The 27,813-nt window shown below is 41.2% G+C and overlaps 1 protein-coding gene across 1 annotated transcript in view; it reads right to left on the bottom strand.

Moving 5' to 3' along the window:
• Positions 1 to 5,960: 5,960 nt before the first annotated feature.
• LOC111162293 (cerebellar degeneration related protein 2) overlaps positions 5,961 to 27,813 on the bottom strand; it is a 27,023-nt gene continuing 5,170 nt past the window's right edge. Inside the window, exons 2-5 of the mRNA XM_022526600.1 lie at positions 23,793 to 23,905; positions 9,741 to 9,889; positions 9,321 to 9,482; positions 5,961 to 7,868 (exon numbers count right to left, since the gene is read on the bottom strand). Coding sequence (XP_022382308.1) covers positions 7,004 to 7,868; positions 9,321 to 9,482; positions 9,741 to 9,889; positions 23,793 to 23,905 — 1,289 coding nt within the window. The 3' untranslated portion in view covers positions 5,961 to 7,003. The remainder of the gene's footprint in view (positions 7,869 to 9,320; positions 9,483 to 9,740; positions 9,890 to 23,792; positions 23,906 to 27,813) is intronic.

Raw genomic sequence — 27,813 nt, 5'->3', positions numbered from 1 at the left:
AATGAATGGATAAAATCTTTAAAAAAATAAATAAATAAAAAATAAAAATAAAAAACCACTATAGACATTGCTATGAGAGAGAGCATGTGTGAGAGAGTGAACTATGAATAACTGTATGCCAACAAGTTAGATAACCTAGAAGGGACAAATTCCTAGAAACAAAAAACCTACCAAGACTAAATCACAAAGACAGAAAATCTGAATAGACCTATAAGTAGTAATGAGCTGATCAGTATTAAAAAAAAAAAAAAAAGCTCCTCGGGACCAAATGGCTTCACTGTGGATTTGAGCAAACATTTAAATAACTAACACCAATCCTTCTCAACCTTTAATAAAAACAAAAACAAAAACACTGAGGTAGGAACACTTCCTAATTCAGTCTATGAAGCCAGCATTACTCTGATATTAAAGCCAAAGACACTACAAGGAAACTACTTATGAATAATATCCCTTATGAACACTGATGCAAAAAATCCTCAACAGGGGCGCCTGGCTGGCTCGGTGGGTTGAGCCGCTGCCTTCGGCTCAGGTCATGATCTCAGGGTCCTGGGATCGAGCCCCGCATCGGGCTCTCTTCTCAGCAGGGAGCCTGCTTCCTCTCCTCTCTCTCTGCCTGCTTGTGATCTCTCTCTGTCAAATAAATAAATAAAATCTTTAAAAAAAAAATCCTCAACAAAATACCAGTAAATAGAATTCAGCAGCACATTAAAAGGATTACACATCACGACAATGTGGAGTTTATTCCTGGAATGCAAGGATGGTACAACATATAAAAATTGATCAACAAGGATACCTGTGTGGCTCAGTTGGTTGGGTGTCTGCCTTTAGCTTGGGTCATGATCCCAGGGTCCTGGGACTGAGTCCCACATTGAGCTCCTTGCTCAGTAGGAAGCCTGCTTCTTCCCCTGCCTGCTATTCCTGCCACTCCCCCTGCTTGTGCTCTCTCTCTCTGACAAATAAATAAAATAAAAAATAAAAACAAAAAATCAATCAATACAATATGCCACATCGATAGAACGAAGGAAAAACCACTACATCATCATCTCAAATAATGCAGAGAAAGCATATAGCAAAATCCTACATCTTCTCATGGTTAAAAGAAAAAAACAAGTCAATGAATTAGGAAGATAACTACTTCAACACAATAAAAGCCACATATGAAAAATCAACAGTGAATATCATACTTAATATTGAAAAAATGAAAGAATCTACTCACAGTTCAGGAACAAGGCAAAGATACCCGCTTTAATGACTTTTGATTTAACAGTACTGAAAGTTCTAGCCAAAGTAATTAGGCAAGAAAAACAAATAGAAGTCAGATCGGGAAAGAAGAAGTAAAATTTTCTACTTGCAGATGATATGATCTTTTATGTAGAAAACTCTAAAGACTCCACAAAAAAAAAAAAAAAAAAAACAAACGCTGTGAGCATAAATGAATTCAGCAGAGTAGCTGCATACAAAGTCAACACACAAAAAATAATTGCATTTCTATACACTAGCAATGAACAATCCGAAAGGATATTTTAAAAAAACAATTCCATTTAAAATGGTATCGAAAGAAATACTAAGTAGTTTTTTAAAGTTTATTTATTAATTTAAGTAGGCTCTACACCCAACATGGGTCTGGAACTCACAACCCCAAGATTAAGAGTCACACCCCTCCAAATAAGCCATCCAAGCATCCTGAAATACCTTGTCATTAATTCAGCCAGAGAGGTGAAAGATTCAAACAACAAAAATAAAACATTGCTTAAAGAAATTAAGACATAAATAAGTGGAAACACATCTCATTCTCATAGACTGGAGCAGTTAATATTGCTAAAATGTCAATATTATTTAGTGATCTACAGATTTGACACAATCTCTATCCAAATCACAATGACAGTTCTTGCAGAAACTATCTTAAAATTCATATGGAATCTCAAGGGACACTGAATAGCCAAAACAATCTTGGGAAAAAAAAAAGTATAAAACTGGAAGACTCACACTTCCTGATTTCAATACTTTAACTACAAAGCTACCATAATCAAAACAGTGCGGGGGCACCTGGATGGCTCAGTGGGCTGAGCTTCTGCCTTCGGTTCAGGTCATGGTCTTGGGGTCCTGGATTGAGTTCCACGTCGGGCTCCCTGCTGGACGGGGAGCCTGCTTCCCCCTCTCCCTCTGCTGCTCCCCCTGCTTGTGCTCTGTCTCCTTGTCTCACTCTGTCAAATTAAAAAAACAAAACAGTGCAGTACTGGCATAATGAGAGACACATGGAGCAATGGAATACAGAGAGTCTAAAAACAAACTCTCACTCATATGGTCAAATGATTTTTGACAAGGGTTCCAAGACCATTAATGGGGGAAGGACAATCTATTCAGCAAACAGTGCTGGGAGAATTGGATATCCACATGCTAAAGAATGAAGCTGGACCCTTCAGTTGACACCATATTGCAAAAGCTTCGTAACATTGGATTTGGCAATGATCTCTTGGTATGACATCAAAAGTACAGGTAACAAAAGAAAAAACAAATTAGACTTCATGAAAATTTAAAACATTATGTATCAATCAATAGAGTAAAAAGGTGGGGTCCCTGGGGGCTCAGTTGGTTAGCTGTCTGCCTTTGGCTTGGGTCATGGTCCCAGGGTCCTGGGATCAACCCCTGCATTGGACTTTCTGCTCAGTGGGGAGCCTTTTCCCTTTCCTACTCCCTCTGCTTGTGCTTGCTCTCTCCCTCCTTTCCTCTGTGACAAATAAATAAAATCTTAAAAAAGAAAAAAGACAACAGTAAAAAGGCAACCTTCAGAATGGGGGAAAAATTTGCAAATCATATTATCTGATAATGGATTAATATCTAGAATGAATATATATATTCATTGATACATATATACACATTATATATATATATATATATATATCAAGATATCTACATCTATATATCTATATCTATATATATCAAGAGAAAAAAACAAATTCAAACATGGGCAAAGGATTTGAACCGGTATTTATCCAAAGAAGATATACAAATGGCCAAGCACATCAAAAGTTGTATCATTAATCAGAGAAGTACAAATCAAAACTGTAAGATACCAGCTCACACCCATTAGGGTGGCTTCTATCAAAAACCGGAAAGCACATTTGGCAAGGTTGGGGAGAAATCGGAAACTTTGTGCCCTGTAATAGGAATGCGAAATGGTTAACAGCCACTGTGCAAAATAGTATGATGAAGTTTCCTCAAAACATTAAAAACAGAGGGACGCCTGGGTGGCTCAGCTGGTTAAACATTTGCTTTCAGCTCAGGTTAGGATCCTAGGGTCCTCGGATGGAGCCCCGTGTCGGGCTCCTTGCTCATCAGGGAGTCTGCTTCTCCCTCTGCCTATCACTCTCCCTGCTTGTACATGCACTCTCTCAAATAAATCTTTAAAAAAAAAAAAACACATTAAAAGCGGCGCCTGGGTGGCTCAGTGGGTTAAAGCCTCTGCTTTCAGCTCAGATCATGATCCCAGAGTCCTGGGATCGAGCCCCACATCAGGCTCTCTGCTTGGCGGGGAGCCTGCTTCCCCCTCTCTCTGCCTGCCTCTCTGCCTACTTGTGATCTCTCTTGCTCTGTCAAATAAATAAAATCTTAAAAACACACACACACACACACACACACACACACACACACACATTAAAAACAGAATTACAGGGGTGCCTGGGTGGCTTAGTGGGTTAAGCCGCTGCCTTCAGCTCAGGTCATGATCTCAGGGTCCTGGAATCGAGCCCCGCATCGGGCTCTCTGCTCAGCAGGGAGCCTGCTTCCTCCTCTCTCTCTACCTGCCTCTCTGCCTGCTTGTGATCTCTCTCTGTCAAATAAATAAATAAAATCTTAAAAAAAAAAAAAACAACAGAATTACAATATGATCCAGCAATTCCACTTCTGAGTATATATCCAAAAGAATGGAAAGCAGGATCTCAAAAGATGTATTTGTGCATACATGTTCATAGCAGCACTAGTCACAACAGCTAAAACATGTAAACAACCCAAGTGTCCACTGATGGGTGGATTAAAAAAAAATGTGGCACATACATACAGAATAGTATTCAGCCCTAAAAAAGAATTCAGTATGCTACAACATGGATGAAACTTGAGGTCACTATGCTCAGTGAAATAAGCCTATCACAAAAAGGCAAATTCCATGATTCCACTTCTGTGAAGTACTTAGACAAAATCATAAAGACAGAGAAGTATAATGGTAGTAGCCACAGATGGGGGAAGGGGAGAATGGGAGGATGGGGAGTTAAAGGGGCCTAGTTTCATGTTTAAAAATGAAGAGAGTCAGGGTGCCTGGGTGGCTCAGTTGGTAAGCGTCTGCCTTTGGCTCGGGTCATGATCCTGGGGTCCTGGGATTGAGTCCCACATTGGGCTCCCTGCTCAGCGGAAAGCCTGCTTCTCCCCCTTCTGCTCCCCCTGCTTGTGTTCCCTCTCTCGCTGTCTCTCCTTCTGTCAAATAAATAAATAAATAAATAAATGAAGAGAGTCATGAGGGTGAATGGTAAGGATGGTTGCATAAGGATGTGAATTTAATAACATTTTACTATTCACTCAAAAATGATTAAGATGGTGATTGTTTTAAGTGTATTTTTACCACAATAAAAAGAAAAAAATGAAGTTCAGGTGGATCAAATACCTGTTAAGCACAAAAATGAATTAAAGGATTAATAGAACCACAAAAATTTTGCTTGGCAAAATGCCAATAAAGCAAAATTAAGATAAATATTTGTAATTCCTAATTATAAAATGAATTCCCTCAATGCTAGAGCTCTTAAGAAAAATAGGCAGAAGACAATACACACGGCCCTTTAACAGAACCTTAATAAATGAAATTTAAATAAGGAAACCCCAATTTTCTTCCATTAGTTTCATAAGAGTCAGAAAGTTTACTGGCACAGGTGGGAGCAACTGGGTGTCCTCCCATATTGGTGGGGGCTGGGAGCTGGGGGCTCAGTAACCTGGAAGACGGTCATAGCAAAATACGATCTTTTACTTGACTTCTGATGATTTTTATCTTCTAGATTCATAAATGGCCGAAGATACAGGGACTACTTAAATGGATTCTTATATATGGATATATATACCATATGTATGTGTGTGATATGTGATACACACACACACACATACATATCAGTGCGCCAGCCAGAGGGCAGTCTGTCGTGGGATTTCAGGAGCTTAAACAGAACTGGATTATAGAACTGACACCAGCAGCCACCTTCTTTCCTCAGTAATACCCACTGATTAAATGTACATGTGGAGTTTCTATCCACAGATGTAATACCATCGCACTACCATAAAGACTGTAGATGGCCAATGTTTCAGATACACGGTTCAGTGAAAATGGAAATTATAGTGCCAGCAGCTGATGGTGTATACGCTTTTAAGAATATGGGCTGATAGAAACACTCATGTACTAACGTATGCAGAGAATATTTTGGAAAAAAATACACTAAAAAAAAAAAAAAAAAGAAATAAAAAAAGAAATGAAAATACAAGAAAATACAAGAAACTGGTAACTAGTTGATCCTGGGGAGGAGCTGGGAGGTCAGGGACAACAAGATCACTTTCTTTAACAAACTCCTCATACTGCTTCTCAAAATGAAAACAAAACTTAGATTCAGTGCTCATTTTAATGTTTAAATATTGTGAAGTGTCTTTCCTACGATTAAATGGTGAAATGTTTTGAGCCAAATGCTATTAATTCAGAACCAGGTCTGACATTTCTAAAACAGTGAACATTTATATATAAAGTATATACATTTGAAAGTATTTTTCAATCATATATAGTTATTCTAATGAACATATTAACATGAGAATCCCAAGTGGGGGAAAAATGGAAATAAATTATGATCAAATCTCAGAGCTATGTGTTGGAAGAAAAAAAATGGAAAGTTGGTTATAACAGTAAAAAGGCTTCAGCTTAAAATAAGTGACCCATTTGGTTCATTTTCATAGGTAGTTTTATTTGGTTTTTAGAAAAATAATATACAATAACTGGAACTTCAGTTCTTTTAAATAGTTTTAAATTAAAAGTACACAAGTGAGAAGAGGAGTGGATTCCCACGGGACAATACTGTTTAGTAAAGTAGCAGACAGGAATTTCTGCAGCAAGTCAAAAACATTTCCAGGAACCACAGGAACTGAGCAAGGGCAGCTTATAGCCACAAGTCAGCTTCCCCACCTCGGACAACAACACAGGAGTGAGGGGTTTCCTCTTGCTTCTTTAGTTTGACTTTGAGAATGATTTACATAATTGCCTATGCTACCCACTACAGCTTTGAGTAAAAACATCTGAATGGAGGGAAGGAGGCCCTCTAGGGCCTATGCGAACAAGCTGGCTTTGGTCAAACCAGAGCTTGCCTTTCAGTTTGGTTTGGTTTCAGTTGGATTTAGATGCGTTATGATTACTTGTCGGTCACAGCTCAACTGGTAGCAGACGTAACAAAACTCAAGGCTTGGAGTATTTGTTAATGCCATTTATTTTGGATTAGGCCCCTGCTTTCTCCTGGACATTCTTAATGAGTTCACAGTATCCAACAGCGTTTGTGAAAGCTACTTCAGTCTGGCAGCCACCTGACTTCCACGGTTTTGAGAAGGAGGCAGTAGGAGTTGCCTTAGTTTTGTTTCGACTCTGCCCTTTCGCCCCTATATACCCCACACCAGCTACAATGCGCCGCAGGAACTCCAGGCCTGCTTCCCTCAGGAGCATGGATCTACTGTCCCCTGGTTCTGGGACTCTTCAAGGAATCACAGCCTCATCAGCGCGCCAGCCAGAGGCCAGTCTGTCGTGGGATTTCCTGAGGAGCGTAAATGGACCCGGATTGTCGAGCGGACACTGGCAGCCACCTTCTTTCCCTGCTGCTGTTCGCAGCTGCTAAATAAAGCAAGCGACGGGGCCAACGTCACAGCAGTACCAAACACTTGTCGGATTGGGAGAGAGAGGTGAAAGGAAGGGGACAAATTAGTAGCAGAGCTGGAGGCTGAATTAGGAATGAGAGGAAAGAGATCGGTATTTTGTTCTCTGTTCATCTATTTCCTGCTTAGTTTTCTTGATGCAACTAAAGATCTGCTTAAAGAGCGCTTTGTACTCCGGAGGGGCCGTGGTGGTGGGGGAACTGACGTGCTCTGGGGTGGCAGAGGCCGGCTCCCAGCTGCTGGCACCAGGCTCGGGCTGGGCGTTGGTCCCGGCCAGGTCTCTGGCCAGAGCCCTGGGGGTCTGCACCGCCTTGTGGGACAGGGAGTCCTCCTCCTGCTGGCATTTCTTCAGCAGCTCGTCGTACTTCACCTTCAGGGCGCTGTACTGAGTGTCCACCTCGTGCAGAAGGGAGATGCCCCTCTGCTTCACGGCCTTGGCCCTCCGAATGCAGGTCTCCTCGTGGCCCCGCACGATGTCCCCACCCGCCAGGCTGCTGAGCACCGTCTCACTGCTGCTGCGCTTGAGGGGCTTTCTGTGCGCCTCCGGCCCAGGCAGGAGCATCTCCTCCAGCAGGCTCTGGCCGTGTTCTCTGAGAGGGATGAACAGAGAGTCTGGCACCAGCTTCTCGACTCCATTCACAAAAGGATGCTCCGACTGCAGCATCTGCCGCATCTCGGCCACCTCGGCCTCCAGTTCCAGCGCCCGCGCCCGGTAGGCATCCGCGGCGCCCAGCTGCTGCTCCAGCTCGCTGTTCTCCTTGAGCACGAGCCCGTACTCCTCCTCCATGGCCGCCCGCTTCTGCCGCTCCACGCTCAGCTGGGCCTGCAGCATCGTCACGGTTTTCTTCAAATGCTCATTTTCTTCTTCATCGGGGCTTTGCTGACTTTGCAAGGAAGTGATCTTCTCGGCGAACACATGGTCATACACAAAGTGTCTGAGAGAAAAATGTTGAAAGAATGTATTACCAAAAAAAGGTATATGTGATACACAGGTCAACTGGGAATGAAAAGAGGGAGATTAATTTTTTTTTTCAACTCCGTATTTTTGAGGAACTGTGACAGTATCGATTTTTTGCCTTTTCTGCACAAGAGCAGTGGTTAAAACGTAACTGTGCAAGGCTAGCAAATAAACACATGTAAGAAAACATAATTTTTGTGACTCTTTTTTTTAACCATTGAAAGTACTACAGAGGGACACCTGGGTGGCTCAGTGAGTTAAGCGTCCACCTTCAGCTCAGGTCATGATCCCAGGGTCCGGGAACTGAGCCCCGTGTCAGGCTTCTTGCTCAGCATGGAGCCTACTTCTTTCCTGCCTGCTGCTCCCCCTGCTTGTGCTGACAAATAAGTAAAATCTTTAAAATAAACAAATAAATATTAGAAGTACTACAGAACACCCATTCGCAAAGACCGGAGGTATGGCTGATACCTGTCAAGGAAACTAGAATGACCCAGTGGTTCTCAACCTTGCCTGCACATCAGAATCACCAGGGCAGCTTTTCACCGGCACCTAGAGATCCTGATTTAGGCCTGAGGGACTCATTGGTATTGCTGTTTGAAAAACTCCAAAGTGACGTGATGAACAGTCAAGGTCGAGAGCCAGAAGCCAGTAGCTCTCCTGTGCAGAGTTGTTGGTAATTTTAACTGTGCTTATTTGTGTGATGATCTGTGTCTGCCTCTCACTGAGACTGGAAATATGAGGGCAGGAACTGGCTCTATTTTACTTGCTGCTCCTCCTGTCTGGCACAGCACCTGCCATATACTAGGTGTTCAAGGAGCAGTTCTTAAATATTCAGTCTCTTAACTCTACATTATAAAGGCATTTCTGTAGGCAAAAAGCTTGTCTCATTGAAATTTCGATTTTTTCCACTCTAATGTGAAACACAACCCCCAAACCTGTAGTCTCTCGGAAGCATTGCACCTTAGTTTAGCTAAGACTTAACATGAAAAGCACTGAAATGAATACTCCTAAGACCTCCAAAAATAAGTTTTTGCAGAATTACTAATACCCAAGAACTCTACCAGCTGGAGGTCTAAGTGGCTTTGCTCAAACCACTTGTAGTCTAATTGCCAAGTGGCATTTCTTTTCTTTTCTTTTTTTTTTAAGATTTTATTTATTTATTTGACAGAGATCACAAGTAGGCAGAGAGGCAGGCAGAGAGAGGAGGAAGCAGGCTCCCTGCTGAGCAGAGAGCCCGATGAGGGGCTTGATCCCAGGACCCTAGGATCATGACCTGAGCCGAAGGCAGCAGCTTAACCCACTGAGCCACCCAGGCGCCCCTCAAGTGGCATTTCTTAAAAGGGTCCTTTCAATCTACTGAAGTCCAGGATGTGTCACGGACACAAGATACCCCCCTGCTCATCAGTGCCATAAAAGGGCAGGCTCTTACTGGCGGAGGTCGTACAGCTCTTTCAGACACGAGAAGCTGGGTGCCGATTTCTGGTCACATTTCCCCTGGCTCCTTCTCCCTTGGCCAGATGACTTCAACTCCTCCACTTGGCTCTGGAGGTGATCAATGTTGTTTTGTAGGCATTCGATTGTTTCCGTCAGACTGTGAGGAACAGAGAGAAGCCATTTGCTGCTTATCATGTTAAATTAAGGGCATCAGCAGTGAGGAGAGATTAGTTGCCAGCCATTCAAACTGGGCTTTCTTAATTGGAAAAGACTTCTATTTAATCTCTACTCTCCATAAAGAATTAAATTAAACCGTACCCCCTATTGACCGAAACCCACTACAGCCATATTCTGTTCTAGTTTATACTAAATGCCTTCCCCCTAGGGCTTCCTCAATGGGTTCTAGAAGATTTACCTCAGAATCATTTGCTGTGAGGCCTTGCTGTCAGCAACTAGCTTTTGATTTGTTTCTTCCAGTTCCCTTGCTGTGACATCTAATTGCTCATAAACCTTTGCATGCTGTTCATTCATCTGCCGTAGAAGCTCCACCTGCTTGGTCAGATACTGTAAGAGAAAAGGATTGCAACCAGGTTATACATCAAACAGACAAAATACCTACAGTGCTCTAATACTGACTCTGATTCTCCGACACCAACTGGGTATCCTACAATTAAATTCTGATACTACCTGCCTGCAGTCGCCCTACTAGAAGGGCTAGTTAGAAGGGCTCGGTCCCATGTCACTGTCCCACCACAGACACCAGGTGCAAGACCCAGAAGCCACCTGCACTTCTGACCAATCAGCTACAAAACTGAAGGTTCCCACAATCTCCCCTCAAGTTCAATAATTCACTGCATTAACTTACAGAACTCATGAAATCACTTTATTTACACTGACTGCTTTATTAAAAAGGTTAACTACATGGAAGAGAGGCACAGGGCCAAGGACAGGCGTGGAGAGGAGCGCTGAGCCTCCAGGCCCTCTCCAGACGCACCACCCTCCCAGCACATCCATGCGCTCCTTGTTGCAGGGGTTACTGAAGCTTCACTGCATAGGCATGTGTGACTGAACTCAATCTCCAGCCCTTGTCCCCTCACCCCAGAGGCTAGGGGTTGGACTGATGGTCTAATCCTCTAATAACATGGTTGTGTTCCTTCTGGCAACCAATTCCCATCCTATCACTTAGGGAATTCCAAGTGTTTTAGAAGCTCTGTGCCAGGAGCTGGAGATGAAGATCAAATACATGATTTTCATTATGCCACAATGCCACAGGTTTATCTTATGTAAAGAAAAACTTTAAATCCCAGTTAAAGTACTTGTCTAATAGGAAATAAGTACAGGCCATCCTTTACATGTTTACTTACCTTAATGCTTACCAACATCCTACATATCATGAGGCTAGTCTACTCTTACAAAGCACAATACATGTATAAAACTAATATTCAACAAGAAAATGTAAAGAGACTGAAAATCCCTCAAGAGAAAAAGCAATGGAACATGATTAATGTTTAAGCAAAAATATCATGTTTTACAGAATTAAGAAAGCCTAAAGTAGAGAATTTTAGATGACTTCTTGTCTGGGGAAAAAAAAAATCCAATTTTTTTCTCCCAGGGAGCCATTCTGGACCCAAAAATGGGGAAAATAACATTAATTTAAGCAGAAAGAGATATTTAGCTTACTATGATTCAAAGATTCTTATTTTTAATACTGTGAGAGTGTTATCACTATAATCCTCCTTATCCATGAGAAATATGCCAGATTATTTATTCTGATAATGCTAAGATTCCTTTCTAAATGGCCAAGGATAAAGGGAAATAATCACAGTCTTCATGCCTCAGTGTTAAATTACATTGATTCCCTCTCCTACTCAACTCTACCAGAAGACAATGAAACACAGTATTTATTTCAAATGAAATATTCATAATATTTCTCTGGAGCACGACTATAAAGAGGTAAAAAGGTAGGTCTGAACCATCACCAATGATCACGTGACAACAGAACAATGACATGGCTTTAAATTCATTCTTTCCATCCACACATCCATCCAGGCTTTATGCCCATGTGGAGCCCAGTGTGGGGTTTGAACTCACAACCCTAAATCAAGACCCAAAAAGTCAGACATTAAACTGACTGACCCAACCAGGTGCCCAAAGACGTGACTTTTATTTATTTATAAAGATTACTTATTTTATTTATTTATTTGACGGAGAGAGAGAGACCGCGAGAGCAGGAACACAAGCAGGGGGAGTGGGAGAGGGAGAAGCAGGCTTCCCGCTGAGCAGGGAGCCTGATGTGGGGCTCGATCCCAGCATCCTGGGATCACAACCAGAGCCAAAGACAGACGCCTAACGACTGAGCCACCCAGATGCCCCAACAGGACTTTTATTTTTTTAAGATTGATTTATTTGAGAGAGAGAGAGTGAGCACGTGAACACAGGGGAGGGCTAGAGGGAGAGAGGGTCTTAAGCAGACTCTGTGCTGAAGGTGGATCCCAATCTCATGACCCTGAATTCATGACCTGAGCCCAAATCAAGAATCAGACACTTAACGGACTGGGCCACCCAGCTGCCCCAAGAAAAGTGTTTTTAAAGTCATGTCTTGGGTAGCTGGGTGGCCCAGTCCATTAAGTGTCTAACCCTTGGTTTCAGCTCAGGTAGTCACCTCAGGGTCATGAGATTGGGCCCTGCAGTGGGCTCCATGCTCAGCACAGAGTCTGCTTGGGATTCTCTTTTCTCTGTCCTTCCCACTTACTTTCTCTAATAAATAAATCTTAAAAACAACAACAACAACAACATCAACAACAACATCTTTCTTGGAGCTTTTTATACAACTATACCATTGATTCTTGAACAATGTGGGGTTAAGGGCACCAACTCCCACACAGTCAAAAATCCTTATATAACTTTTGACTCCTCCAAGACTTTAATAGCCTACTACTGACTGGAAATAGATAACATAAACAGTTGATTAACACATTTTGAATGTTTATATGAACTAGATACCATATTCTTATAATAAAGTAAGCTAGATAAAATGTTAAGAAAATCATGAGGAGGGACACCTGGGTGGCTTAGTTGGTTAAGTGTCTGCCTTTGGCTCAGGTCATTATCCCAGGCTCCTGGATGGAGCCGCCCCCACCCCCCTTAAGGCTCCCTGCTCAGTGGGGAGTCTGCTTCTCCCTCTCCCTCTGCCCATCTCCCTGCTACTGCTCGCTTGCTCTCTCTTACACAATAAATCGTTAAAAAAAATCATGAGGAAGACAAAATACATTTACACTACTGTTCTTCCCACCCCCCCCCTTTTTAAATTAACATACGATGTATTATTTGCCCCAGGGGGATAGGTCTGTGAATCATCAGTCTTACACAATTCACAGCGCTCACCATAGCACATACCCTGCCCAGTGTCCATAACCCAGCCACCCTATACCTACCTCTCACCCCCAGTAACCCCCCTCAGTTTGTTTTGTGAGATTAAGAGGAATTTGAGAGGCAGGGTTGGGGGGGATCGTTGGGGGTTGGGAGGGGAAAAAAAATGAAACAAGATGGGATCGGGAGGGAGACAAACCATAAGAGACTCTTACATTACTGTTCTATATCAGAAAAAAAAAAAAATCCTTGTGTAAGTGGACCCACACAGTTCAAACCTGTGTTGTCAAGGATCAACTGTACAACTGTATTTGCAAAGCTAACAGACTGCCTTCAAAGAACGTGCTAAATGATTTTCAGTGGGCTCTTTAAAAGACAATGTAGCAGAGTTTGAAAAAAACCTTATAGGACCTTTTAAAAAATCTAGTTATCTAACTTGGTAGCAACGTGTTGAGAAAACACAACTCTCGTAACTTCAACTTTCTCATCTGAAACTCTTGGGGCCAAAGAAGTCTTTGGAAAATTCTTTAAATTTTAGAAAGACAATATGGCACATACACCATACACTTTGAAACATCCTCACAGTGAGGTAAGGGCAGCACCCTGTAATTGACATTAATATTTCTCCATTGAAAAGTATGAATAAGGATTATAAACAGGCTCACATCATCAGTTCAGGTTAGGGTTTGCTGCTAAATGAATTTGCTGCAAGCTTAAGAAAAAAGTAATCTTGTTTTACAGAGCCTTTTGGGTTCAGAATTGAAAATAAGAGGTTGCGGTTCAATGACTAACCTATCTTATAAGACTTAAAGTATTAAATAAGGGAAGTGAGCACACACCAACCACAGTTCCTGTAAAAGCTTGTGCATGTGTGTTCTTCTCCCTCAGTACCCACCAGCTTCTCCTAGGAGGAGGTCCTTAATCCTGCCCTCTGGTTAGCAATGTCATAGCAGGTTCCTGTCACTAATGGGAAGGTGTTCAATCTCTTAGGAACAAAGGTTTAGAGTACAGGGATACATACAATAAGTTCAGAAATTTCACAGGCTACTTTTTTTTTTTTTTTAAAGATTTTTAAATTTATTTGTCAGAGAGAGAGGGAGAGAGAGCGAGCACAGGCAGACAGAATGGCAGGCAGAGGCAGAGGGAGAAGCAGGCTCCCCGCCAAGCAAGGAGCCCGATGTGGGACTCGATCCCAGGACGCTGGGATCATGACCTGAGCCGAAGGCAGCTGCTCAACCAACTGAGCCACCCAGGCGTCCCACACAGGCTACTTTTATATCAAGTATAGGTCTCAAGTATTCTTTGGAACGGATTCACAACAATTGAAAAAAGGCTAATGCATAGACCAGACACTAATTATTAATTTACGACAGGAGCAGTCTCTGCCCAGTGACTAGAATATTCACATCCTCTTAGGATACATCTACCTCGTAGAATGCAGATAAGAGGTCAGTTCCCACAGAAAACTTCTGGTGGGCACAGGATCAGAGAAAAGAGCCCGGTGGGAGGCAGCAATAGCTAAGAGCATAGGCTCTGGGGTGAGATTTTAGTTTGAAGTTCTGCTTCACCACTTCTAACCAGGTAACCTTTGGCCAGTAGCTTAATTTTTCTCATGCAAGATTTCCTCATCATCTACCTCACAAGGGTAGCTGTAAGGTTCAGTTGTGTGAAGGGTTCAGCATGGCATGGGCATATGGTAAAACTGCTCAGTAAGACACAGCTATTGTCATCTTAACTATAGTTATGGTTTGAAAACAGTGTGCTAAGATTTATTTGGGGGCTTTATTAAGCTATAGGAATTTGGGCCCCTTTCCCCTAAAATTCTGAGTCAGTGGGACTGGAATAGAGCCAACTCTCTGCATTTTTAGCAAAAACCCCAGGTGATGTCAGTACAAGTGGTCCATGGATCACACTTATTAGAGAAAATGCTGATCTTGGACATGGAAAATCCTGGGTGTCTCCCCTTCCCCAAACTAATGCCTCTTTCTCTTGGGTCTAGGAGGCATCAGCATTCACTTGGATCAACAATGATTCTTAAACTTAATGTTTACTCTTTCCCTCCTTAGGGCTTAGTTTGGCGGCAGCTCTTCACTAAGATGAAGTGATGTTATAAATGTCCCAGCAGCTTTCTTTACAAGCTTCACTTCATACGTTCCTACAGTCACACACCCCTGCAATAACACACTAGCTGTCTTGACCTTGTGTGCGGCTTCCTCAGTCTACCCAAGTATGGACTCTTTACAGATGGCTGATTTTAATCTACTAAGAACTAAAGTTTTTAGAATTATTATGGATAATTCCAAACGCATAAATGGGAAAAAAATGGTTTAACGGACCCTCACGTATCCATCATCCAGTTTCAACAATTATCAATCTTGTTGCATCTCTACTTTTCTTCTCTCCTCATATCCAGTCATTTTAAAGCAAATCTAAGACATCTTAAGTCAAATATATAATTCATATATTTCTGAGAAAAGACTTTTCATTTTAACTACAATTTTAATCATACCTAAAAGAACCCCAATAATGCCTTACTATCATCTACTTGTGTTTCAGAGTAAATTAATATTTTCCCAACTGTCTCTTAGGTGGCTCTTCCAGCTTCACCAAGCAGCTATTAATTCATCCTTATTTTACACTCGGTGTACCTTTACCTTAAAATTGTGGAGTTGCCTCATTCTAAGCAAGCTCCCCCTTCCTTTCGGGGATGTGTTTTTCCTGGCTGGCTCCATCTAATCCAGCAGTTCTCAACCTGCGGTCCACAGACAGAACTGAGAGCATCTGTGAATTTGGATGAGGGAGAAGTTACATCTTCATTTTTCTCTAGTTTCTGACATTTAGCACTTCCTTTGATTTTGAATGGAGGCAACAAGCCATCAGTAGTATGATGGGGTACCTAGGACTTCATCGCCAACAGAAATCACAGGTATTTTCATATAATTTGATAGTGGTTGCAGAAATCTTGATTTATTGGTTACATTCATCACTATTTGAAATTAGTTTTTAGACTGACAATTAGATCTGGGTATTTAATATATTAATAACAAAACAAATTACCATATCACACATTTATTTTTTCAATATTTTGATAGGCATTTCAATATAACAGATTCCCTTTTATTCTACATATTTTAAGGAGATTATCACAGACCTCACCAGGCAACCAAAGGGATCTATGACACAAAAATGGTTAAGAACTCTGATTGTCCTTTAGGCCTCTGTTCAAGCGTAACCTCTTCAAGCCTTTCCAGACCACCCAAGCAGCATCCCCCCGCCCAAGGCACCTTATTAATTTCCTTCAAAACCGTTAGCACAATAAACCACCAAAATGCTTACCTGTCAGTGTCCAGTCTTTCTAACCCTCCTTGAAAAAGGAAGCCTCTTTTCTCTTTAGTCCATTTAGCACAATTCCTAACACATAGTAGGGATTCAAAAAAATATTGGCTAAATGGCAGTTTCTTTCTTTTAAGTAGGCTCCACCCCCAATGTGGGGCTTGAATGCATGACCCTGAGATTAACAGTCACATGCTCTACCGACCGAGCCAGCCAAGCACCCCAAAATGGCAATTTCTACACCTCTATTCACAACAGCTTATCATGCTCTCTACCACAACCAAGATGGCTGAAATATTCAGACTTAATTGAAAGATTCTAAGAAGGGCTTTGGTTATAACCGTCTTGGGGAAATGTCCTAATAGTCACAAATTCCCTCCCCTCTTGCCCCAGTTATAGACTTCTCTGTATTTATTCCCATGGCACAGATACTTCCCAGTAACCTGAAAGACGTTTATAACTCCTACCAGCTATTATGTGGACCCCAAACTGTTGCCCCCTTTTATTATTTATTTTTTAAAAAAAGATTTTATTTATTTATTTGATAGAGACAGAGAACAAGCAGGCGGAGTGGCAGTCAGAGAGGGAGTGAGAAGCAGGCCCCCCACTGAGCAGGGAGCCCAATGCGGGACTTGATCTCAGGACTCTCGGATCATGACGTGAGCCAAAGATGGGCGCTTAACCAACTGAGCTATCCAGGTGCCCCACTGCCCCCCCCCCTTTTTTTTTAAAGATTTTATTTATTTATTTGACAGAGAGAGATCACAAGTAGGCAGAGAGGCAGGCAGAGAGAGAGGAAGGAAAGCAGGCTCCCCGCTGAGCAGAGAGACCGATGTGGGACTCGATCCCAGGACCCTGAGATCATGACCTGAGCCGAAGGCAGCGGCTTAACCCACTGAGCCACCCAGGCGCCCCCCACTGCCCCCTTTTAAATATATAATGTTCAAATTAAAGTTGTAGCCAATATAAAGGAAACGAGTAAATGTTCAAATAAAGTACAAAGGGCTACAGCAGTCCCCCCTTATCCACTGGGGATACATTCCAAGACCCCTAGGAGGTGGCTGAAACGTGGATAGCACTGAACCCTAAATATACAACTATGTTTTTTCCCCTATACGTACATATACACCTATGATAAAGTTTAACTTATAAATTTGGCACAGCAAGAAATTAATAAAATAGAACAATTATAGCAATATGCTATAATACAAGTTATGTGAATGTGGTCTCTCTCAAAAGATCTCATTGTGCCGTACTTCTTGTGATGATGTGAGATGATAAAACAGCATGTGACGAGATAAGGTGAGTGAGGCAGGCGCTGTGACACAGTGTGAAGCCACCAAGGATCTTCCGACCATGTGACAGAAGGAGAATCATCTGCTTCTGGATTGGGGCTGACCACAAAACTGAAACTGCGGAAAGTGCAACCACAAACTGGGGAGGTGGGGAGGACTAGTGTATTAAAAAAACAAAACTATAGTTAAGTCCCCCTCGTTTGATATGTAAACCTGTAATAAAAACACAATGAAACCACCTACAAAGAGCTTGTGAGGTTTTGGTCTTAGAGGACTTGGCTTTACGGACAACCTAAAGAATAGCAGGAAGCTTGTTTTCACATGGTAGGAGTTTAATATTATTATTAAATCAAAACGAATCAGAAAAGCCCTTTACTCCTCCAAGAATCTGTAATAGGTTACCTAACAAAGAAGTCTGACTAACTTGGTCAGCAACTTAAAAGAAAAATTACTAGCTTTCTTATCAAGTGTTGATATAGGGCCAGAGAATCAGAACTCTGTGTCGGCAGACACTGCTTTAAAGCTTGGCTTCCGGGACGCCTGGGTGGCTCAGTGAGTTAAGCCGCTGCCTTCAGCTCAGGTTATGATCCCAGGGTCCTGGGATCGAGTCCCGCATTGGGCTCCTTGCTCGGCGGGGAGCCTGCCTCTCTCTCTCCCCCTCTGCCTGCCTCTCTGCCTGCTTGTGTGCTTTCTCTCTCTCTCTGACAAATAAATAAATAAAATCTAAAAAAATAAAATAAATAAATAAATAAAGCAAGCAAGCAAGCAAGCAAGCAAGCTTGGCTTCCAAAGTTTCAAATCAGTATTTATCAAATTCTTCCTGAATCTAGAAGGAAATGGGTTCGCTGATTTTCTATCCTTCATTTAAAGGCACAGATACACTTCTAATGTTCTGGTTTTCTCCATTTAGAATCTTTGATACACAGCCTCAAATGAATCTGACAGGACTGCCAAGATCCCAAAAGGCAAGTGCCAAAAACTGCTCAAGTACAAAAACACGTGTCATAGTAAATAGCAGCAAGGGAGACATTTGAACAAAACATGAGGAGGGGAATACGAGAGCAGCAAAAACACAGGCAAAAGTGCCAATTTTGTAGGCAAGAGTATCAAAGTTTAAGTTCCATGAGTTACACACATGTGTCTTGGAATTTGCATGGAGTGCCACCTTGACTAGGAGTACAAGGTTCAGGTTATGCACAAAAGCTATAAACAGGTCACCTTAACAACTGAGGTAAACCTTTAAAAAAGAAAGGCCAGCAAGATTATATCAGCACCTACTTGTAACTGCAGAACCCTGACCAGGAATGCAGGAAAAGAGAGACACAACACAACTAAAAACACATAAGGAATAGAATGGAAATTTGGCTTTTAGGCAGTGTTGGGATTATCCTTATATTAGGGATTACCACCCAAATCCTATAAATTTAGTATCAAAATGACCTTCTACAATACTCAAGAAATATTTCATATTACCTTTGAAAAACCTCTTTTCCCTGGTTAAAATATTTCCCCTGTAGGAAATTTAAGGGGGGAAAAAAGGGCATGAATATGAAAATAAAAACCACCTATAATATAATCTCACTATTCAAAGCTTGGCTTGTTTTTTAAGATCAATTTCCCAGTAACTGAAAAGATTTATTTTTTTCTGAATTAAGACTCTTTCATTATTAGAATTCTTATAACATGGATCAGCTGTGCAACAATGTATACTGTCTAAAATACAAACACTGACATAACCTCATCCTCTCAGAACAGCCCTGTGCGAAAGTAGCGAAAGCATTCTTATCACCATTACAGAGCAGAGCAAACACAGTTTTAAGAGGTAATTTACATGCCGAACGTCTCTAGCTATTTGCCAGAGAATTGAGGGCTTAAACTTGAATCCCCTAATGCTGAAGCCAAAGCTCCTTCCATCACCTTAAAAAATCTCCAGAGGTACAAACCCAGAGTTTAGGAATCATTAGAAGTGCTTTGCAAACTGTTCATCTGTTCCTCTCTTAAGATACAGACTTCAGGGGTTAACTGGCTGGCTAAGTTAGTAGAGCATGTGACTCTCACATCTCGGGGTCATGAGTTCAAGTCCCATGTTGGGCAGAGTGCCTACTTAAAGAAAAAAAAAAAAAAAAACAAACCAACGGATTTCACCAAGTATTTACTGATGATCTACTATGTGCGAAAGACCATGGATAAACACAGCAACAGCCTTCAACATTGCAATGGGAAATGGGTGGAGGGCCTGGAACGGATCAATAAATATACAGTAGAATATTGATAAATGCAGTAAAGGAAGCATAAAATGCTTTAAAATTTCCAAGGAAGACATAAGCTCTTGAAACCAGGGATGTCCTGAAAGCCAGACTGCTTTGCGTGGTAGGAGTGACAAGTCCTGTGGGAATAATGCAGGCTTCCAAGCAGAGACGCAACAAAAACATGAGGCTGGAGGCTCGATTACATGATTATAGGAATCTTTAAGAGAATCCGATCATGTCTGATGGTGTCAGATCTCATTACTCTCCAAAGCTTCTCTCCTCCCTCCTCATCCAAGAGAGAAACACCTGCTCTGGGATCTTGAAAAATTAGATGGTCAGACCAACAGTGAATAATGTCACACAGGCTATAGGCATCTCTGAAGCCAATCATTACTTTCAATAGTTTAAATTTTTTTATATTGAAAGCAATTACTAAGGGGCGCCTGGGTGGCTCAGTCTGTTAAGCATCTGCCTTTGGCTTGGGTCATGATTTCAGGGTCCTGGGACAGAGGAGCCCCACAGCGGGGCTCAGTGGGGAGTCTGCTTCTCTCTCTCCCTTTGTCCCTCCCCCTGGTTGTGCGCTTGTTCTCTCTCAAATAAATAAAACCTTTAAAACAAAACGGAACTGGGGCTACTGTGTAGCTCAGTCAGTTAAGCATCTGCGTTCAGCTGGGGACATGGTTCCAGGGTCCTGAGATCAAGCCCCAAATCAGGCTCCCTGCTCAGCGGGGAGCCTGCTTCTCCCCCTCTCTCTCTCTGTGCATGCGCGCTCTCTCTCCCTCTCAAATAAATCAAATCTTTAAAAAAAAAAAAATCACTAAAAAAAAATACTGATCAATTTTTATGAGGATTATTTGAAACCCACTCAGTCTTTGAAAGCACATTTGTAGTTCTTACAAAATGCCCTTGACAGTTTCCTGGTTGTCTATTTCTATAATGTCACAGTTTGGGGGATTTTATCCTAGTATTTTCACCAGTTCTGCACAATTCTTTATCCATTCTCAGTAGTTTGTTCCAGTAGCATTCTTCTGGATTGTCTCATTCCAAATTTTTCTGGGTGGCTGGATAAGGACTGACTTTCTGGTTTACAACTGTTATCTTTGCCTAACTTTAAAAAATGATCATGTATTACTTTTCTAGTAAGGAAAAGTCCCAATAAACAATCTGAAAAGTTAGTTTAAACTTGTACAAGTGGTAAAGTTCAAACAGGCTAAACTACTCAAGATGTTAGAATACTGGTTAGCGGGAGTGACGACAGGCAGAGCTGATAATGTTCTCATTTCTCATCTGGGTGTAGGTTGCATCAGTACACTTCATGAAAACTCATTCAATTATATATTTAGGATTTCTGTTTTTCTGTACACATATTTCAATATAAACTTTTCTTATAAGAGAAAAAAAACTGACATAAGGTTTGAATTAAAGAAAGAGCCCTTATAAAGTTTAGAGGGTTCCTGAAGTTCGCAATGATAAACACATAATGCAAGGGTCACCTTTTAGTAGGGAATTAGGCTCTGTGGGTGTCTGCTTCCTTTTATAAGAGCATCAAGTTTTTCCTTGTTTTAGACTACTGGAAGTTTATGTTGTGACTTGTAAGTCTGCACAGAAAAATCTGTGACCTGAGCAGGCAATAAGGCCAGTTTGGTGGTGGTGGTGATGGGGTGGGAGGGATCCCTCTGGCTGGTAAGCATGCTTAACCAGCACTGCCATTTCATCTCCCCATTTTGTCTCATCCCCACTGACTTTCATAAAGTAATTCATAAAAATAAAGAAGAAAGCCAATTGCAATGACAGAGAAGAAACCTATGAAGGTGTTGTTCTCAGTCAAAACACAGCTTTGGATTAAGAGTAAAATGTTGAATGCTACAATGATCTATGAACTAGAGGATGGCATGCTCTATTATGGAAACAAGAGATTCAAGAAAATGGTGCCAGAATATTCCAGGCTGAATTTATTTGAATGGCTTATACATATATTTAACTTAAATTTATATTTAATCATTAATATCTGAACTGGATACCACTTTTCCATTATACTTTGCAACATCTTATAGAAGACAATAGATGGTATTGTGTTACTTGTAGATTTATTTTTTAAAGATTTTATTTCTTTATTTGAGAGAGAGCGAGTGAGCAAGCACGAGAACAGGAAGGGTCAGAGGGAGAGGGAGAAGTAGACTCTCTGCGCCCTACCCCCTACCCCAAACAGGGAGCCCAATGCGGGGGCTCGATTCCAGGACTCCAGGATCATGACCTGAGCCGAAGGCAGATGCTTAACTGACTGAGCCACCCAGGCGCCCCTGGTACTTGTAGATTTAGAGAATATCAAAGATCTGTCGATTTTTTCCCAATGTCAACAATCTGTCTTAACTGTTTAATCATCCTCAATACCATGGGGTGGGGGCAGTTAGGAAAAAAGTAACTTAGATCATAAAGGAATTGTATTTGTGATCTCCTGTGGTAACAAATAGGCATCTTTCTTTTATGTATGCAAATATTTGTACTTTTCTCACTTATACTTGGGAGATACTCTGAAATAAGTATCAGTTATAGTGATTTAAGGTGCTTTGACAGAAAACACCAATACAGTGTATTAAGACTGTTTCCACCCGGAAACAAATAGATGTATCTCACAGTATCCGATAGTCTTCATGTATATGCCCTAGGATTATTGCTCTATGAAATCTTTATGGCTGTGACATTAAGCAGGGATGAATTCCTTGACAACATGACACTAGGTTAGTTTTAACAGTTTAATTTTTTTTTTATTTTTTTTTAAAGATTTTATTTATTTATTTGTCAGAGAGAGAGAGAGGGAGAGAGAGCAAGCACAGGCAGACAGAATGGCAGGCAGAGGCAGAGGGAGAAGCAGGCTCCCTGATGAGCAAGGAGCCCGATGTGGGACTCGATCCCAGGACGCTGGGATCATGACCTGAGCCGAAGGCAGCTGCTCAACCAACTGAGCCACCCAGGCGTCCCAGTTTTAACAGTTTTAAAAATGCCTGGTTTTTCTGTATTTTTAGGTTTCTGGCCAACTGTACATTCAATTCTGGGTAGGCATGTTCTATGCTCTTTTGATATAGAATATGCTAAAAATGGTAGCTGATAACTAATATCATAAGATACAGCTTTCTAGAATTATAAGTCTATTTCCCACAGAGCCAGTCATATCATTGGCTATATTCATAGATCCTGATGGGAGAGGATCTACTGTACACATGTATCATAAATATGGCTCTTATGTAAAATTAAGGATATTGAGATTATGAATTTGCCTTATTTTTTAAATTTTTATTTTTTTTAGGGTGGGTGGGGAAGGACAGAGGGAGAGAGAATCTTAAGCAGGCTCCATGCCCACCACAGAGTCCAATGTGGGGCTTGATCTCACAATCCTGATATCATGACCTGAGCCAAACTGAAGAGTCGGAAGCTTAATGAATGAGCCACCCAGGTGCCCCACATCTTGCATTTTAATGCCTTAATCTAGTATCTTTCATTTTAGTTTGTTAAACTAGGGGAAAAAGTACTCTTTTAATTTAAAAAAATCTACCAAAAATGTAAATAAATTAAGATCATAGCAAGGACAAAGAGATATCCATTTTATGATTTTTTTTTTTTTAAGTAATTCTACCGTATTACAGGACTTGAACTTAAGACCCTAAGATCAAGAGTTGCATGCTCTACAGCCTGCCTGGCATCCCTGATTAATTCTCTGAATGGCACGAGAAGTTTAAACACATTATGAAACCAGGTACTACAACTTAAAAAATTTTTCCTTCTAAACCCAAATTTAGGATGGTGTTTGGCAGTGGTTGGAGAAGGAAGTGAAAACAAGGAGGGGGCCTCAACAGTACAGGTAGTTGTTTCTTAAGCTGGGTGGTGGGTGCAGAGGTGTTCACTGTATTATTTCCTTATCCCACTTGGCATATCTGAAATATTACATAATTCACTTAAAAGAAAAAAAAGGAAGCATAATATTCACAACTTTATTGTTTTTACATACTGGTAAATACTGGACCATTTGCTTCTAGTATACTTCACCAAGGTGAAGAGAAAAATTTCTTTCATCAGGCGTATATTGTGAAAGCACAAAGAAAATAGAAATCAAACACCCCACCCTCTCCAATGGTTTTTGGAAAGTGCTATCTTAGCAGAACATGATTGGTCAACAGCGGCAACATGCCACAACTCCCAGTGTAATGCTCTTAATGAGTAAATTACCTCAATTTCCTGTAACTGCTCCTGATTTGTTGTGTACATCTGCTGAAGAGAATCCTCCAACTCTGTGTTCCGATCCAGTAACGTCTTCCCAAGTTCAGCAGCAAGTTGGAGATCTAGCACGACAAGTGAATTTTAGGATAATGCAAATGATCTCACTTCAACATTTTATATAACCCAGTCCTTAGAATAAGAATGAATCAAGACCTAACCCAACACATAAAGTTTAAGTCAGATCCCAGCGGAAGGTGGAATAGCACAGAAAGAAACCCGAGTTCTACTTAAAATTCTGTTGAGCTGGGTCTTTCTACTAGGTAATGTGTGCTCTTATGTACCCTTACTTGTAAGACTGAAGAATAGTGATCTACTTTACAGAGAAGTATACATTAGTTCGGAAATGATCATTCATCATGGTAATGTCTAACATCATAATTACTTGCTCATGGATTGGACTTAATTCATACCCTCATTGTCTACTTTTTTCCTGGAGACCTTTGAGCCAAAATATAGGTAGATCTTTCAATAGTCTCTGAAGTTCCCATGAAATCTGACTGCTATGAATTCAACTATCAAAGTAAAGTTTGTGTTACAGATCCTGGCCTCCTAAGGAGACTAAAAATTAAGGCAAAAAAAGGAAAAATACACCAGTAATAAGAACACAGCCCCAGGTCTCTCATTTCTTTTCCTACTTCTCTTCATGTTCTTCTCCAAAATGAGCAAACCAGATAAACAGCGCAGTGACAGTTTTTAAGGTAATTACATGTCAGTAGCTTATACTTTGATTTAGTACAAAACCGTATTTCTATTTTGAACCTCATTTTTCAACTCTCTCTCATCTTAGGCATTTATGTACATAAGACAGGATTTGTTTGTCTATACCCTGGAAATAAAAATGTAATGATACAAACAAGGACACTAATATAATAATACAGGTAACTGAAACACTTACTTGCATAGCAAGTTGCATGGTAGGCCCTTTAACATAGTGAGAAATGCACTGAACTGAGGAGGAAGGCCTGAGCTCGAGTTCTGACTACCATTTACAAGGTGAACACTTTCAATATGGTGACTTTAAAGGTCCCTATACTTAGTATTTTTGTCTAGAGAGAAGACGGCCCTGTCAGTGTAAGATTGTGAACATCAAATGAAATTATAAAAGGAGGACTTCAGAAACTATGCTGCATACAAAGTTCAAGTATTATTAGTATGCACTGACTCACACACTAATGTTTTTATTGCTAGGCACTATGCTACTAAGCTTTAGCTATAGAACCATGCATAAAATGGATGAAGTTCCTGTCATCCAGATACTTCCAGAGACTAACGGGAGAAACCAGACAGCAAATAAAGAAATAAAACTTGCCAATGGGATAGAACACTTTTCATTCATAAGTGCATGCATACATTCATGATTAATACCAGACACTGTTCTAGGCACTAGGTATACAAGTGTGAACTTAGCTAAAAAAATTCCCTGTCCTCATGAAGCTTCTACCCTATTGGGAGAAACAACATGATAGAATATAAGATAGTGATAAGTGCTAATAGGGGGATATGAAGAATGTGGATGTGGAAGGCTAAACTTGTGACAAGGGTGATATTTGAATCAAGATGTGAAGGAACAGGGGCACCTGGGTGGCTCAGTGGGTTAAAGCCTCTGCCTTTGGCTCGGGTCATGATCTCAGGGTCCTAGGATCAAGCCCCTCGTTGGGCTCTCTGCTCGGCGGGGAGCCTGCTTCCTCCCTCTGTCTCTGCCTGCCTCTCTGCCTACTTATGATCTCTGTCAAGTAAATAAATAAAATCTTTAAAAAAAAAAAAAAAAAAGATGTGAAGGAACTGACTAAATGACCCCGTTGATCAATCGAGAGGACCAGCATTCCAGGCAGAGATAAAACAAGTACAAAGGCTCTAGGAGGAGCTGTGACTAGAGCTAATAAGGAGGCCAACGAGGTGGAAACAAAGTGCATATGGGGGGGGGGCAGAGACGGTGACAAGTCAGAGGGGCTCTAAGGTTGCCCAGCCAGCTTGTGTGTAAGGCCTACGAAGGTCAAGATTTTGGCTTTTACTCTGAGTGAAATGGAACCCAGAGAAAGCTTTTGACAGGATGAGTGGCCGCTGTGTAAACAGACTGCAAGAGACAAAGATGGAAGCAGGGAGGAGGCCACAGTCGTCTGGGTGAGGTGATGGTGGCGTGGACTACACTGGCAGAGATGGAGAGAAGAGGTAGGAATCCGGATACAGTTTAAAGCAGAGCTAAAAAGAATTATCGACCAATTAAATGTGATGTGTGAGAAAGAAAAATAGATTTGGTGATAATGAATAAAGGATCTATTTTTAGAAAGGGAGGTCACAAGGAAAATCTGAGGGGACATTTTAGCTGAGGAATGAGGATCTCGCCATATAAAAAAGCCAGCGGAGGCACTGAAACAGGGAAGAACTTAGTAGAGTCTATGACCTGACAAAAAGCCAGTGTGACAGAACCATGAAGGGGAGAGTGGGAAGAGAGGAAGCTGGAGGGTAGGCAGCAATCAGAACATGCAAGATTGGGTGCCTGGGTGGCTCAGTGGGTTAAAGCCTCTGCCTTCAGCTCAGGTCATGATCTCAGGGTCCTGGGATCGAGGCCCGCATTGGGCTCTCTGCTCAGCGGGGAGCCTGCTTCCCCCTCTCTCTCTGCCTGCTTGTGATCTCTCTCTCTCTCTGTCAAATAAATAAATAAAATCTTAAAAAAAAAAAAAAGAACATGCAGGATTTTAGCCCATGGTAAAGAGTGTTTAAATTTTATTCTAAGTATGATGGAAAGTCATTTTACTTCATGTCATAAAAAGTAATATGAAAAAATATTATGAAAAGAGGGAACCTCACTACATATGCTCTTTAAACTTAATTTTTAGAGGTTGACAAATAAGGTTTTGTATTTACTCATTACTACCGACATTAAAACATAACCTCGAGAAAGTAGTAAAAGAAAAGCCACAACTTTTATTACCCGGTCCTGTCCATTAGAGTGCATAATTAGTATTCTACTTGGTTAGTTTTCCCTCATTGGGAAAAAAATGAAGCATCAACACCTACCACACACTACTTCAGCTCATTTTAAAACATCTTACACCCATTTATAATAAATCAGTCTGTATGTCGGTAGACAGGTGTTAAAATACATTCTCTCATGATTTAAATATTAACAACATCTATTAATGTGGGTAAGATCTCAGATAACAAGTCTATGAAATAACATCTTCTATTCACAAGGCATACAACCTTTACAAACAGCTCAAAGCATTTAAGAGACATTACTTTTTCTATCTTTTCAAGGCACTTAGCCTGGATTTTCAGTGAGGCAACTTGAAGCACAAAGATACTAACTGACCCGACCAAATAGACATGATGAGTCACAGCGAAACAGAAACCTCTGTCAACAGGTTCTAACTTCACAGTCCTCATACTGGGAGTATGCCACACGGAGGTCCGCACACCTCTTTGTTTTAGGTAGGGAGTACATTTCTCCTTGAGGTACTTAACCTTTTCACTTGTTTTTGGAGAGAGCAATGAGAAATCAGAGTTGAGCTACTTGGCTTTTATTGTCTGCTCTGCCAGGGAAAGCACACACAGTCCCAGGCAAGCTAAATTCCCATTTTCATTAAATGCAAAAGGGACTATGCTGATGCTCCAGAAGTAATTATTCTGTTCTCATAGGACATGTAATGTGTATACACAGCCCCACACAGAGCCACCATGCTTATTTAAGACAAAGCATATAAACATTACCCAAACATTATCTCAGGCTCTCCTGGCCTGCTGTCAGGTGGTACTTCCTCACTGGGAAGGACTAGAGACTCACCAAAGGTGTTCTTTTTTTTTTTTTTTTTTTTAAAGATTTTATTTATTTATTTGACAGAGATCACAAGCAGGCAGAGAGGCAGGCAGAGAGAGAGGAGGAAGCAGGCTCCCTGCTGAGCAGAAAGCCCGATGTGGGGCTCGAACCCAGGACCAGGGATCATGACCTGAGCCGAAGGCAGCGGCTTAA

The sequence above is a fragment of the Enhydra lutris genome, unplaced genomic scaffold (assembly GCF_002288905.1).
Source record: "Enhydra lutris kenyoni isolate GAN:26980312 unplaced genomic scaffold, ASM228890v2 scaffoldscaffold90, whole genome shotgun sequence".
NCBI classification, from domain to species: domain Eukaryota; kingdom Metazoa; phylum Chordata; class Mammalia; order Carnivora; family Mustelidae; genus Enhydra; species Enhydra lutris.
Note: the sequence above shows the minus strand (reverse complement) of the source record. Positions and strands in the feature narration are given on the sequence as shown.